The sequence below is a fragment of the Neopsephotus bourkii genome, unplaced genomic scaffold, assembly GCF_033783945.1.
Source record: "Neopsephotus bourkii isolate Nb327-2 ecotype Australia unplaced genomic scaffold, CSIRO-AGI_Nbou_v1 NB_1707, whole genome shotgun sequence".
NCBI lineage: Eukaryota > Metazoa > Chordata > Aves > Psittaciformes > Psittacidae > Neopsephotus > Neopsephotus bourkii.
In genome coordinates, this window is record NW_026902181.1 from 5,710,918 (window position 1) to 5,725,785 (window position 14,868).

General features: G+C 43.2%; 2 protein-coding genes across 5 annotated transcripts in view; one reads left to right on the forward strand and one right to left on the reverse strand.

Annotated features, from left to right (window-relative positions):
- Positions 1–14,868, forward strand: part of PPP1R13B (protein phosphatase 1 regulatory subunit 13B) — a 326,672-nt gene that overhangs the window by 149,903 nt on the left and 161,901 nt on the right. The gene's annotated exons all lie outside the window — the stretch shown is intronic.
- Positions 8,276–14,868, reverse strand: part of TDRD9 (tudor domain containing 9) — a 75,892-nt gene continuing 69,299 nt past the window's right edge. For 3 of the 4 annotated variants that reach the window (XM_061376282.1, XM_061376281.1, XM_061376283.1), the window contains 4 exons: positions 14,336–14,474; positions 12,300–12,409; positions 10,209–10,281; positions 8,276–9,050 (listed from right to left, as the gene is read on the reverse strand). In XM_061376282.1, the coding sequence (XP_061232266.1) occupies positions 8,955–9,050; positions 10,209–10,281; positions 12,300–12,409; positions 14,336–14,474 (418 nt within the window). In that variant the 3' untranslated portion in view covers positions 8,276–8,954. The remainder of the gene's footprint in view (positions 9,051–10,208; positions 10,282–12,299; positions 12,410–14,335; positions 14,475–14,868) is intronic. The other variant, XR_009728918.1, reaches the window with a different exon arrangement.

Here is a 14,868-nt window from a genome sequence, read left to right on the forward strand (position 1 = left end):
GTTCATTCAAACCATTCACATCCCTGCTAACATACTTTTTAGGAAAGGAAATGCAAAGTTCTTAACCTCGCTTTGTAACCAGTGCTGAATTTCCACAAGGCAGGCCAAGCTCATCTGAAATTGCTTGATTTCACAGCTACATATACTTAACATATATTTAAGGCTAGGGCAACTCCTGCCCTTGACTCCCTGTGGGAAGCCTGACAGACTAAAATGTCCAGGTTTGTTCCTTAGTTTTAGTATTTAGTATTTAGTTTTCTCTTTCACTGTGGAAAGGTGTTCATCATAACTATATACTACTACAGAAATAACTGCAGAGCAAGAGCTCTCAAGCACTCTTAAGAATCAATTTAGGAACCAGATACAACATTTCCCTCATCTTTTGGCAACCTCCCTGTACTTGGGGTAACAGATGGTATAACAGACTGTCGTGGTTTAACCCCAACCATACAGCTTTTTCACCCATCCCCCCCATTTTTGCCCTCCCCCTACTCCTGGAGGGTTGGAGAGGAGAATCAAAAAGAATGCAACTCCCACGGGTTGAGATAAGAACAGTTTGGTAACTAAGGTATAACACAAATCACTACTGCTGCCACCAATAATAGTAATGATAAAAGAAATAACAAGGGAAGAGAATACACCTCATCACCAGGCGACCGATAACTCGCCCCCCCCAGCCCGACCAAGCACCGACCGATACCTCCTCCAACCCTGCAGTCCACTTAGCCCTTCCGGCTCCCTCTCAGTTACATCCTGGGCATGACATGCTGTGGTATGGAATACCTCTTTGGTCAGTTTGGGTCAGGTCTCCTGTCTCTGCTTCCTCCCTGCTTCCCTCCTCCCTGGCAGAGCATGAGGCCCACAAAGTCCTTGGCCAAACCAAAACATAATTTTTTTCAGCTCTGTTCCCAGGCTGACAGTCAAAACACAGCACTGCACCAGCTACCAAGAAAGAGAAAAACGACTGCCACTGCTAAACCCAGGACACAGACACACAACTTTAGGTCAACTGCACTCTGAAAAGAAGTGGAAGGTGGAGCTTGGAAGAAGTCTGGGCACTCTAGGTACTACCTGACTGGCAACAGTCTCTCTATCCCAAGATCCACAACAGATTCATTTGTGTTTCCACCTCCTTCATCAACCTTTACCAAAACGCTTTATAGGTGGCCCTTAACAATACAGAAGCTTCTAACCAAAACCTTGGAGCTTAACTCTGTGCTCGATCTCTGACCTTGCCCTGCTGCTCACCCATTTCAACCACCAGCTCAGGAGGAAAGTCAGAAAGTTTTTCCATTCTTACTGCTTTCTTAATTTCCCATAATTTTACCCATCTTCAATACTCTTGTGTGTTCAAAGTATTATCTTCCGCCTTCATTGACCCACTGCAAAATGAAAACCACTTAGCCTCCCCAAATCCCCTCCCAGGTACAGGAGATTGATCTCGATACACACATAATTTCTCACCTGAAGTCAAAATAGTCTAGTAGCAGTATGCAGAGGAAAAAACATTTCTTCCAGATTGCTTCTGTAGCTGCTTACTCTTTCCAACATTACAGACAACTACACAAAGAATCTCTCAAAGATGGTTCAGTGTGGATGAAGAGTCCATCACCTTCCTAAATACTAGTCAAATAAATGAGACTTTTGAGCTCAGAAAAGTCATGATGATACTATAGGGTGAACTGCATGTCACAGACTGGGAAAGCATACCAACAGTCAGCATTCCCTTGTTCATTATGGACAGACCCCCACAAATTTACATAAAATAAATTCAGAAGCACATCTGAAGATCTTCCGGTCCTCTAAGCTATCCCAGTCCTTGACTGGCATTTAACTACTGGAGGCATTAGCCCTTCTCATTTCTAAAATCCAGTTTGCTATCATCAAAGGCACTAATTTCTCAGCTAATAGGTAACTGGTGGCTCCAGCTTTATCTACACATGCTTTTGGAAAAGCCTCTTTATTACAGCATCACAGACAGCTTGAGGTTGGAAGGAACTCTGGAGATTATCTTCTCTATCCTCCTTGCTGTTTGGGACCATGTCCAGGTGGCTTTTGAGTACCTCCAAGGATGGAGCCTCCACAACATCTCTGGGCAACCCCTGCCAGCGCAGTCACCATCACAGTGAAGAACTGTCTTCATGTCCTTTCAGCCCTCTTCTCTCAAAATACATCTTACTGGAAATCACTTTACTCTGCAACATTTAGGGATACAGGAAAAATACAGAGCTCATCTGAGTGATAAAAAATGATTCACATACTTATTTGAAGAAAGAAGGGTACTGATGCTGAGTGCAATGAGCTGGCTTGGGCTGATCCAACACTGTGTTCATAATAGCTTAAAAGAACTCAAGAGATTATGAATATATGCTCGTATCATTGAGGGACAGGAATGTTATCAGTGTTTCTGGGGAAAGAACAACAAACTTCAAACTAAAGCTAAAATTGCTCCAGCCCAACAAATGCCACATTACTGTCTGCTGTGACACCCTCACCAAGAGAAACTGATGAACTCTCTCAGATACAACATATTCATCACTCCACTGCAGACTTCTCAAATTTCCTCCAGTCACAGATTTCCTATTGTGCATCTCTTGAACTGTAATTCCAAAAGGTATTTCATTTCACATGCTCTATCATTTTGTAAAACTATCCTTTTTATTATTTATTATTCTTATTTAATGACCTGAAGACCAAATGAATAGGCTGGCAGGCAAAAGTCTTCTGTGAATCTCATTTATTTGTTTTAATCCAGATGTAACCAGTACAAGTGGTAATCTAGGAAAATTGCAAGATCTCAGTGTAAACCAAAAGATTATCTGGGCTACTTGGTACAGGAGGCGTCCCTGCCCATGGCAGAGGGATTAGAACTAGATGATTTTTAAGGTCCCTTCTAACCCAAAACATTCTGTGATTCTCTGAAGTTATTTTCACATACTAATTTACAGAAGAAATACAAATAAAGCTGTTACACTTGTTTAAGCAACTTTGTAATGCTGTTGAAACCTAAATCAAACAATAAAATACAATTGCTGGTTTTTAAATTTTAGTACTACATTTTCGTCTGACAATAAGTAACATTCCCAGCAAAGGCTGACTTGCAAGATGTTCTATTTCCTTCAAAAATAATCTGTCATGAATCATGTCTGCAGGCCTATTACGTACCCAGAACAAAACTGGGAGCTCGTAACACTTCATACAGTTCTCCAACAGTTCATACAGTTCTTCAATTGTTCAGTGGCAGGTTATGAGTCATAGGACTGTGGGGAGTTAGCATTATCTACTCCTCTCATCACAATGAAAATAATAGAAGCATTTCAGTTTATTGTGACATGAGCCATCAGAGTACCTCTTCTTCACTGAAAACATAAATTACAACACGCAGGAGACCTTCAAAGGGGGGCAAGCAGCAGATCAGTAAGCAGCCTCCACCAGATGGCAGCACACGTGCACGAACAGACCAGGGCACACCATCAACAGAATTATGAAAAATAAATAAATACGGAAAATACAGTCTATTCCTCTCAATTTCGGTGTTGCTTATGAGGAATCACGATAAGTTACATTATTTGTCATGCCTTTTTGCATCACCAAGTTACCTTTTCCGACAGAAATTCCCATCATTAACTGGCAAAGATGTGATATTCTGCCTGTTTCATTTGCCCCCCAAAGTGTTTAAATCAACACTTAATAACATACAACACTCAGCTGAGAAATACAGTTGTCTAAGCCACTTTAGATGCAGTTTTCCTGTTAAACCTGTCTCGCTATATAAAGTATGATGGCTTATAATTCACAAGGAGTAATAAAATGTCTAAGGAAGTAATGCTTATAAGCAGCCACTGAAACTGCCTATTATACACAGAATCACAGAATAGTTACGGTTGGAAAGGACCTTAAGATCATCTAGTTCCAACCCCCCTGCCATGGGCAAGGACACCTCACACTAAACCATGCCACCGGAGGCTTTGTCCAATCTAGCCCTGAACACTGCCAGGGATGGAGCATTCACAACCTCCCTGGGCAACCCGTTCCTGTGCCTCACCACTCTTACAGGAAAGAATTTCTTCCTTATATCCAATCTAAACCTCCCGTTTAAGTTTAAATCTGTTACCCCTTGTCCTAGGGGTAGGCCCTACTGAAAAGTCCCTCCCCAGCATCCCTATAGGCCCCCTTCAGATACTGGGAGGCTGCTATGAGGTCTCCACGCAGCCTTCTCTTCTCCACGCTGAACAGGGCAGGATCACCTCCTTCGATCTGCTGGTCACACTCCTTTTGATGCAGCCCAGGATACAGTTGGCTTTCTGGGCTGCAAGCGCACACTGAAGCGGGCTCATGTTCATTTTCTCATCGACCAGCACCTCCAAGTCCTTCTCCACAGGGTTGCTCTTGAATCTCTTCTCTGCCCAGCCTGTAGCTATGCCTGGGATTGCTCCAACCCAGGTGTAGGACCTTGCACTTGGCATGGTTAAACTTCATGAGGTTGGCAATGTCCCTCTGGATGGCATTCCTTCCCTCCAGTGTATCAAACTAACCACACAGCTTGGAGTCATCGGCAAACTTGCTGAGGGCGCACTCAATCCCACTGTCCATGTCAGCGATGAAGATGTTGAACAAGACCGGTCCCAACACAGATCCCTGACGGACACCACTCGTTACTGGTCTCCAGCTGGACATCGAGCCATTGACCACAACTCTTTGTGTGCGGCCATCCAGCCAGTTCTTTATCCACTGAGTGGTCCATCCATCAAATTGATGTCTCTCCAGTTTAGGGACATGGATGTCATGTAGGACAGTGTCGAACGCTTTGCACAAGGCAAGGTAGATGACATCAACTGCTCTACCCCTGTCCATCAGTTCCGTAGCCCCATCATAGAAGGCCACCAAATTTTTCAGGCAGGATTTCCCCTTAGTAAAGCCATGCTGGCTGTCACCAAGCACCTTGTTGTTTTTCATGTGCCTTAGCATGCCTTCCAGGAGAATCTGCTCCAAGATTTTGCCAGGCACAGAGGTGAGACTTACTGGTCTGTAATTCCCTGGGTCATCCATTTTCCCCTTCTTGAAAATGGGGGTTATATTTCCCTTTTTCCAGTCCTTCGGAACTTCACCTGACTGCCATGATTTTTCAGATATGATGGACAGTGGCTTAGCAACTTCATTTGCCAGCTCCTTCAGGACCCACTGATGGATTTCATCAGGTCCCATGGACTTGTGTACGTTCAGGTTCTTAAGATGGTCTTGAACCAGATCCTCTCCTACAGTGGGCCTAGGGTCTTCATTCTCACAGTCCCTGCATCTGCTTTCCAAGACTTGGGTGGTGCGGTCAGAGCCTTTGCCAATGAAGACCAAGGCAAAGAAGTCACTGAGAACCTCAGCCTTCTCCAAATTCAGGGTAGCCAGTTCTCCCAGTTGCTTCCAGAGGGGGCCTACGTTGTCCCTTGTTTGTTATTTATTTGATACATACCTATAGAATCCCTTCCTGTTATCCTTAACATCCCTAGCCAAGTTTAATTCTAACTGGGCCTTGGCTTTCCTAACCTGCTCCCTAGCTTCCCGGACAACATCCCTGTACTCTTCCCAGGCCGCCTGTCCTTGCTTCCACCTTTTATAAGCCTCTTTTTTCCTTTGAATTTTCCTCAGCAGCTCCTTATCCATCCAAGCAGGTCTCCTGGCCCTCCTGCTGCACTTCCTTCTGGTTGGGATGCAACACTCCTGAGCTTGTAGCAGGTGATCCTTGAATATCAACCAGCAGTCTTGGGCCCCCCTGCCCTCTAGGGCTATATCCCATGGAACCTTACTAAGCAGGTTCCTGAAGAGGCCAAAGTCTGCTCTCTTGAAGTCCAGGGCAGTGAGCTTCCTGCACGCTCTTCTCACTGTCCTGAGGATCTCAAATTTGACCATCTCATGATCACTGCAACCAAAGCTGCCCCAGAGCATTACATTTCCAACAAGCCCTTCCCTGTTGGTGAGCATGAGGTCAAGCATGGCACCTCTCCTTGTTGGCTCCTCTATTACTTGCAGAAGGAAGTTGTCTTCCACACAATCAATGAACCTCTTGGATTTTCTGTGCCAGGCGGTACCATCCCTCCAACAGATATCAGGGTGGTTGAAGTCCCCCATGAGAACAAGGGCCTGTGAATGTGAGGCTTTTCCTATCTGTCAATAGATTGCTTCATCCACAGAGTCCTCTTGACCAGTGGTTCTGTAACAGATCCCCACAGTAATGTCTCCCATCGCTGTTTTCCCTTTAACCGTGACCCACAAACTCTCTGTTAACTGGTCACCTGTCCCCAGACAGAGTTCCATACTCTCCAGCCTATCTCTAACATAAAGGGCAACTCCCCCTCCCCACCTGTCAGGCCTGTCTTTTCTAAAGAGCCTGTAACCTTCCATTCCAACACTCCAATCATAGGAGCCATCCCACCATGTTTCTGTGATGCCTATTATATCATACCCCTGTAGATGTGCACACATCTCTAATTCCTCATTTGTTCCCCATGCTATGGGCATTTGTATAGAGGCATCTGAGCTGAGCTCCAAATGTAGCCGGCTCATTGGCTGGAGCGGCTGGAATATATCTACATTGCTCCAAGCATTTATTATGGGTGCTGGCAACTGACTGGGTGTGTTGGGGTCAATGATGCCCCCATGCCCCAACACATCTAGTTTACAGCATCCTTGACCAGTCTGGCAAGCCTCCTACCAAAACCACTCTTCCCCTTTGTTACAGCCAGACCAGCTCCACCAGCCTCCAGTAGACCTAGCCTACAAACTTGGGTCCCGTGTTCAAGACATCCAAACCCCTGACTATGGCACCAGCGTTCTAACCATTTATTAACCTGGCCAATCCTCCCAGCCTTTTTAAGGTCCTCCCCTGTATCGTGGAGAATTGACAAAAACATAATCTGAGCTCCAGAGCCCCTAACCACCTCTCCCAGGGCTCTGCAGTCCTTCTTCATGTTCCCCAGGCTACTGCTGTCTATAGCAATATCACCCACATGGACGACTAGATGTGGGTAAATAGTCAGTGGGACTCACTAGAAGCGGCAGCCTCTGTGCAACATCCCTGTTCTGTGCCCCTGGTAGGCAACACACCTCCCTTGAGACAGGGTCAGGCTGACAGAGGAGTGCTTCTGTCTCTTTCAAAGTAGAGTCCCCTACCACTATGACCCGCAGCTTTTTCCTGGCAGGACCAGTAGAGACCTTCGATAGCAGTGCCTCAGCCGGTTGTTCATGTTGCAAGGGTGTTTCCTCATTAGCCTCCTGCAGGACAGTAAAGTAGTTCTGCATGGGGACAACACATTTAGGAGGAAGCCCCTTGCTTTTAAATTGTGCTCTTCCTCTTTTTTTTTTTTGTCACTGTTTCCCAGCTTCCTGGGTTAACAGCCTCCTTCTTTCCTCCATGAGCTACAGGGGACGCTTGAGGCCCCTGCACAGCTTGGGCTGGGAGCAAGCAGTGGTGCTTCTTCTCAGCTTCCCTGACATCTTGCGGCCTATTGACAGCATCCCGCAGCTCAGCCCCTGCTGCAGGACCTCCACCAGGGCGCACCGAGTACAGCCCTGCCCATTGTGCACCCTCCCCTCACCAGAGCAGTGCAGGCACTCTCTACACTCCGAGCTCTGCGCTGCAGCCTCCCCTCTCATCGGCTCTGTCTGGGTGCCTATGCTGGCCACCGCCGGGGCAGCCAGAGCAGAGCTCCCAGACCGGGCCCTGGTCATACAGCCAGTGCTCACCATCCCGCTCGCCTGCCCGCCCGAACTGCCTCCACCCGCTGTTTGCTCGCGCTCCCTGGGGCAGGTTTTAACCCAGTCAGGGCCGGTGCCGCTCCCCCTGGCTCCGCCCCCTGTGAGTCCCTGCTCGCGTCAGCTGAGCTGCCGGCTCCGGGGCAGGTCCTGTCGAGGACTTGAGGCTGCCCCTGGTAACTCGAGGCTCTTGGACGCTGAGCTTACCTCCGCTCCGGTGTTGAAGCCGTCCTCACTCAAGCTACTGACCTCAGCTGCACCTCTATTTAAGTACAGCTTAAAATAATTTCTTAGATTAAGCATCCCCTTATTTTCCCTAAATCTAATACTTTTTTAATGGTATGATTCTGTCTGTTCTTCAGAGGATAACCAGATATTGCAGTCTTCAAATCACTGAGTGAACAGTGAAAAGGTTAACATTTTTCCATACACTGTTTTTGTATTCATACATTTCATGAACGCAATCACATACCATTAATAACTAAATTTAGCTTTTATTAAGCATGACTGCACAACAGAAGAGACAAATACATTTCACTTCAACATTTTATTCTGAAACCACTGACCTCAGTTTTAGGACTAAAGATCTCGCAGGTAAAAGTAAGATGAAAAGATGAAAGAAAGGTGCATGAAACAGTAACTCAAAAGCATTCTTCTGCCATACAGGAAGAGAAACCATAATGTTTTTCTTTATGAAAAAATAATGGAAAAATGTATCCACTATACGAAATCATACTTCTTATAAGAACATGATCTAGATCACGAGTTTCCTTTGTCTTCTAGTTTTCAGTTAAGGAAAACCTTTGTTGCATGGCTTTTTTAAAAGCTGATGACAAAAGTAACAGGAAAATACAACTTCTATCTAAAGACAAAAAATCATGCTCTATTGCTTATGAGCCTTTAGACAGAAAATTAACAACTAAACCTAGATTTTCTTTCTTTCACATACCTTGTGATAAACCTGTTCAGAAGTATTATTAACATGAAAAATACATCCTGCTTTACCTCAGTTTATTCATAAACTCACCTTTCTAGGTCAGCAAACCTTAGCTCTCTAAAAATGCATTAACATATTCCAAACTGTATTTTAAGCACTTACAGTATCTCAAGGAACAGTCTTGCAAAACGAGAGTTCAAGGGTTACATAGAAGACAGAAGAAATTTTCAGACTAGCTGCAATTCCCTGTCCTTTGAAAAACTTCTAGAAATCCTTAAACATTCAACAAAACAAGCTTATGTAGCTGATAAAGACCATTTCTTCTTTCATGCTGCTTTTCAGACTGGTCAATAATATGCTGAGGATGCACCTAATCAAAAGATGCAAGAGGAAAGTCAGAAAGCATTTTTTATTGCGTTTTCCTGTATAACAAAGCTAGGGAAAAATCTTGAAGAGTTCTGACAGTTTCAAATCACACAGGAATTTCAGTTCCATGCCACACATGTCAACATAAATAGTCAGTGCTATGGAATGCTGTATCTCATGGTTTGCCTGAGCCAATATACTATTACACAATAAATTCCAAAGCATTACAGGTAGCATTTCATGTGATGATGTATAAAAGATGTCTTGAAATTCTTCAGATGCATTGAGGGAAATCCTGATCCAGCACCTATACATTAACTTGTTATAGAAGCTAAACACCAGTGTAACTGAATAGGAGATTATTTTCATAATACCAAGGATAACCACATTTGCAATATGGAAACACTTTGGCTTAAAGCAGTGTATCACAACAAACTAACCCCTCAGGGAATGTCTACTAGAAATAAGAGCCCTTGGTGGTTGTTCACTGTTGCCCATCTTTTCAAGGAGACCCAAACTGCTTATTTATCTGCCTCAGGGTGGGAGAGACACAGGGAGGGTGTATGTAGAAGCCTTACTACTGCACTCAGTAATTCCTCATCCCTTTTTAATTAAGAAAAAGCACTTGTTCGCCAGGAAATATAGTGGCCTGCAGAGGCCCTTACAGAAAGAAAGGTAAGATTTCTAACAGTAGAAAGCTAGACTTTTCGGCTTTATTAAACAATCCCAGGTTTCAAGGAAACTGCCCTCCGACCTCATCCCACCACATTCATTCTAAAGCAAGTCACATTTCTGTCTGCTTAAAGGGAAAAGCCACCTGAAAGCCCCGTAACCCAAAATAAAATGCACTGCATTCAGATAAATATGCCTCTCAAAAATCATGTTCTGTTTGAAAAGTGTAAACTAAACCGCAAAAGTAAAAATCCAAGCTACTCAATAAACTAGACTAATAGGATATAAATAGGGACTGCCGTATACTCAACAGCTCTTATGCCTGAAATTTGACTGTACAGTATTTTCAGTATCTTTAAATTCAATACTCAGAAAAGACATCCTTCCAAAGGAAATTCTCCCTTTGACCACTCTTAACTAACTGTACTGGGGTACTCCAACTACTCTTCTTAGGGGAAAAGGAAAAAAAAATATATTTGTAGACCCTTACCTGATTCCATGCATATGGCTTCTTGTACCATGTAGGAACAACTTTATCTTGAGGTTTTGATTTGCAGATTAAACTGAAATTACATAAAAATAGCCTTAAGAAATACACTTGTATTAGATTAATTCTAAAGAAAAAGGAATTTCCGTATTAGACACAGCTAGGCATTTATGAGGCATCTGTGCTTAAGGGAATCTTAAATTTCCTTGCTAATCTAGTCTGATTAGTTCACTTCTCTACACTTTGCCCCTCTAGTCTAGAAAGTCAAAATATAGGTTTTCATAGGGATGTTAAGTGGATAAGAATCTATTTTCTTTTAAAGAAAATTATGGGCTTTTTTCTAAATGTAAAAAGTACTAAATTTGCAAGCGCCATTTATTCCATAAGCTTTATGCATACTTATTCACTAGAATGTATAATAAAGCTATTTTAAGGGTATGTTGTTTTGCATGACAACTCAATTACTATAGATTCTCTGTCTGCTCCAGTTATTCCTTCAAGCTGTGCAAAGTACAACAGCAGTAGACATTAATTAATTCTGTCTAGATGTGTTTTTCAAAAACTGATTTTAGTCTTAAGTAGTGGTGACATATTGTAAATACAATTAGCTTTCAAAAAATTGAGGAAAATTATGAAAGACTGGTCAGGCTAAATTTTTACCTATGTGCTTTTACTAAGTTTTTTCCAAGAAGCAAAGGAAGTACAATGAGAAGAAAACATTCAAAATGCAGGAAGATTTTATACAAAGGAAAAGATGACATCATGACAATAACCAGATTGTCTCTTTCTTCAAAAAGGTAAAAAAAACACCCAACCCCCAAATTGGAAAAATTAACTGTAGGATTGTTGGAACAGAATCAGTAAAAACACAAAAAAATCTAGGAGACAAAATGCTACCCAAAGAGGTGTAAAATCCTAAAGAAAAAAAAACCCAGAAGCCTGCTGAGAATGACCAAGTCAGTCAGGGAACGCTGATGGAACTGGGGAGTGTGTCAGCGCTGGAGCTGCTCAGGCTGCTCCTTCCTCTCCCAGCTGGCTGGAGACGTCTGAACAATCAACCTAAAATGGGTACTATTTTAACTAGCAGGTACACGTGAAACACTAGCAGGTATTCACATGTCTAAAGAAAAAGCAGTGACATTTCTGTGCCTTGAATTCAGCATGTAAATGCCGATTTCCAAACATGAGTTCCTGTTACTGTCACACAGTCATCTCCAGAAAGGTTATGTGGTTTTGCTTCTTTCTGCCTATTCACTTTCCTCAATTTCTCCCTACAGTTGTTACAACATGAATCACATAAGCAAACTTCATTCAGCTTTGAAGTCTAAACGTGGTACTACATGGCAGTGTCCAAAGGCAATACAGACATTGACTGGCCTGAAGTACTTGGACACAAACAGGAAATTAAACATTGAATCAGCAGTATCCTCAACAGCTGGGATTTTACCAAGAAATTTTCAGATGTGAAACATGAAGAGCTTGCCATCAACCTGCACTGGCTCTCCGTAAGTTGAAAGCACAAACAGCATGAATTTTTTTGAGGTAAGCCTTTGTGGAACTATACTACCACTTTCTGAAGGTGCACACATCCCACTGCCACAGCTGGCTCAAAGCAAAGACAGGTGGCCTTCTGTTCACAAATTTGCAGGCGACTTCCCAAAATCAACCTGGCCAACACCTATCCTACACTGGTCTGTTGAGGGAGGAAAGACAGCACACATGATTCAACTGTAATGTATAGGGATAAAAAAACCTTAATCCTTCTGCACTCTTATGATGTACAACTTTATTAGCTTTGTCCTGTGTGCACAAAGCAAAGGTACATCAGAAGTGGTATCCTGTAGAACAAGTTTTACAGTCTACATTTCATGACTCTTAAGTAATCAGGCTTCCCTGAAGAACCAGTGCTTCCACAAGTAGTCTAAAGTTGTTTAGTATACTGCTTTATAAATAAACAAAAGTAAATTAAATGAATCATTAAATGAGAATATATATTGTTTCCCCAAAGCTTAATCTGAGCTATGCTTCAAGCAATTATTTATTTTGGTTCTGATGAGACTGAAACAGAATATCTTATTTCTATGAAATTATTACCGTAGAAGTTTCTGACGAACATCTTCCTGCAGCTGTGTCACTCTTGTTTGTTCAAAAGACACTGTGCGTTCAGAAATCACCTTATTAATGGCTGTCCTTAGGATATTTATCTACAAAAACACCAGTGACAGAATATAAAGCACTCAAAACCAGCACTAGTTCTGTATTTTATTGTATTATATTGTATTGTACTATCATATATTGACACAAAGAGGCTGCGGCACCCATACCACCAAACTTCAACAGAAATATTATTAACATAAGCAAAACCATCTGAAGCTTTAGAAACACTTCCTCTAGATGCATCTCTGCTGGTTCAAGATGTTAATGTTCATCCCCTTAATACTACAATCATCCAGGTTACTCAGATATGCCACAAAACATACAGGCTACCACATGCCTGGATTCTTTTCCAAACACAGAATTCCTTCTGTAAAAATTTTGAGGATTTTCTCTATGGGTCTATAATTTTCACATGCATGACTTCGCTATGGGCAAACTGTGCATCACAGATTTGAAAATTTGGTGGCCTCCTGCGATGGGGTTCCAGTGTTGGTAGATAAGGAAACAGGAACTGATGTCACCCACACGGACTTGTGAAACGTGTTTTTGACACTGTCTCACATGAGATCCTTGTCTCTCAACTGGAGAGGTATGGATTTGATGGATAGATCACTGGGTGGGTAAGGAACTAGCTGGAAGGTCACACTCAAGATAGTTGCGGTCATCAGCTTGCTGTTCAAGTGGAGACCACCGACAACTGATGTCCTTCAGGGTCAGTACTGAGACTGCTGCTTTTTAATACATTTGTTGGCAACATGGACAGTGGGATTGAGTGCACCCTCTGCAAGTTTGCCACCAACACCAAGCTGTGTGATACAGTTGACATGCTGAAGGGAAGGGATGCCATCCAGAGGGACCTTGACAGGCTTGAGTGGGGGGGGGCCTGTGTGAACTCCATGAAGTTCAACAAGGCCAAATGCAAGGTCCTGAACCTGAGTTGGGGCAATCCCAAGGCCAAACACGGGCTGGGTGGAAACTGGATTGAGAGCAGCTCTGAGAAGAAGGACTCGGGGGTGTCAGATGATGGAAGCTCAACATAAGCTGACAGTGTGTGCTTGCACCCCAGAAAGCCAAGCATATTCTGGGCTGCATTAAAAGGATCATGACCAGCAGGTCAAAGGATGTGACTCTCCCCCTCTGCTCTCATGAGATCCCACCTGCAGTACTGTGTGCAGTTCTGGGGCCACCAACATAAGAACAGCACTGACCTATTGGAGCAAGTCTAGAGGAGGGCCACACAGATGATCAGAGCACCTCTCCTACAAAAACAGGCTGAAAGAGTTGGCCTTGTTCAGCCTAGAGGAGAGAAGGCTCCATGGAGACCTCAAAGCAGCCTTCCAATACCTTAAGGGGCCAACAAGAAAGCTGGAGAGGGACTTTTTACAAGAGAATACAGTAATAGGACAGGGGGTAATGGTTTTAAACTGAAAGAGGGTAGATTTGAATTCTAGAAGGAAGAATGAGGGTGGTGAGACACTGGCACAGGCTGCCCAGAGAAGCTGTGGATGCCCCAGTCCCTGGAAATGTTCAAGGCCACGTTGGACAGGGCTTTGAGCAACCTGGTCTAGTGGGAGGTGTCCTGGCCCATGGCTGAGGGGTTGGAAGTAGATGGTCTTTAAGGTCCCTTCCAACCCAAACCATTCTGTTATTCTACAATATGTGCACCAGCATGTCCACCGTGTCCTTAAAAAGCCACTAGAAACCACGCTTCATCACCTGCTCTGTACACAGAACTAATCAGGGCACGTGAGGTCTTTTGTTACTGCTGAACCCAGGACAAAAGCATGTATCAAATCTGAAGCACAGGTCGAATACAGCTTTCTGTCCTGCATAACAAGAGTGGACACATGTACTTGCTCTGACACATCTCTGTCTACAAGTTGCAAGAAGGCTGTAATGAGGAATACAGGGATTTTCGTTTGTTTGATCTGCTCTGAGACAAGTAGCTTGATAAATTCTTATACATGTTTTACCTCTGATATGTCTTCCACTCCAAAATGCACATCAAATGTCAGTTCCATGTCATTTTCTGGAAGCAGGGGAGCTCCAGAACTCTGACTCCAACCCAAACCGCACAAAACACCAGTGAAATACTTTCCACTTTTATCAACCCTGTATGGAAAAGAAGGAAAACAGTCTCACCTAGAGATGAAAAAACTAAACACTCATATGCAGAGTTAAATGAATTTGTTCAAGCCATGCCAAGCAAGATGCAGGTGTTTTGAAGAAGCTAACGCAACTGAGAGGCATTCATACTTAGTCATACTGTTTTTTTCAAATATAGGGATGAAACAAAACTAAAGTTCTGGTTACAGAAACATACACTCATAAAACTTAAAAGGAAAAATCATACATATGCAAAATAAAACTTAAGGAAAGCTAGCTTCACTATGTTGAAGTGACAGTCCACAGACACAAGAATTTAAACCAAACAACAGTAATGCAACTGCCAGAGCTCTTTTACAGAAGAGTTTATGCACTTTTACAAACATCAAGCAAGTTCTTC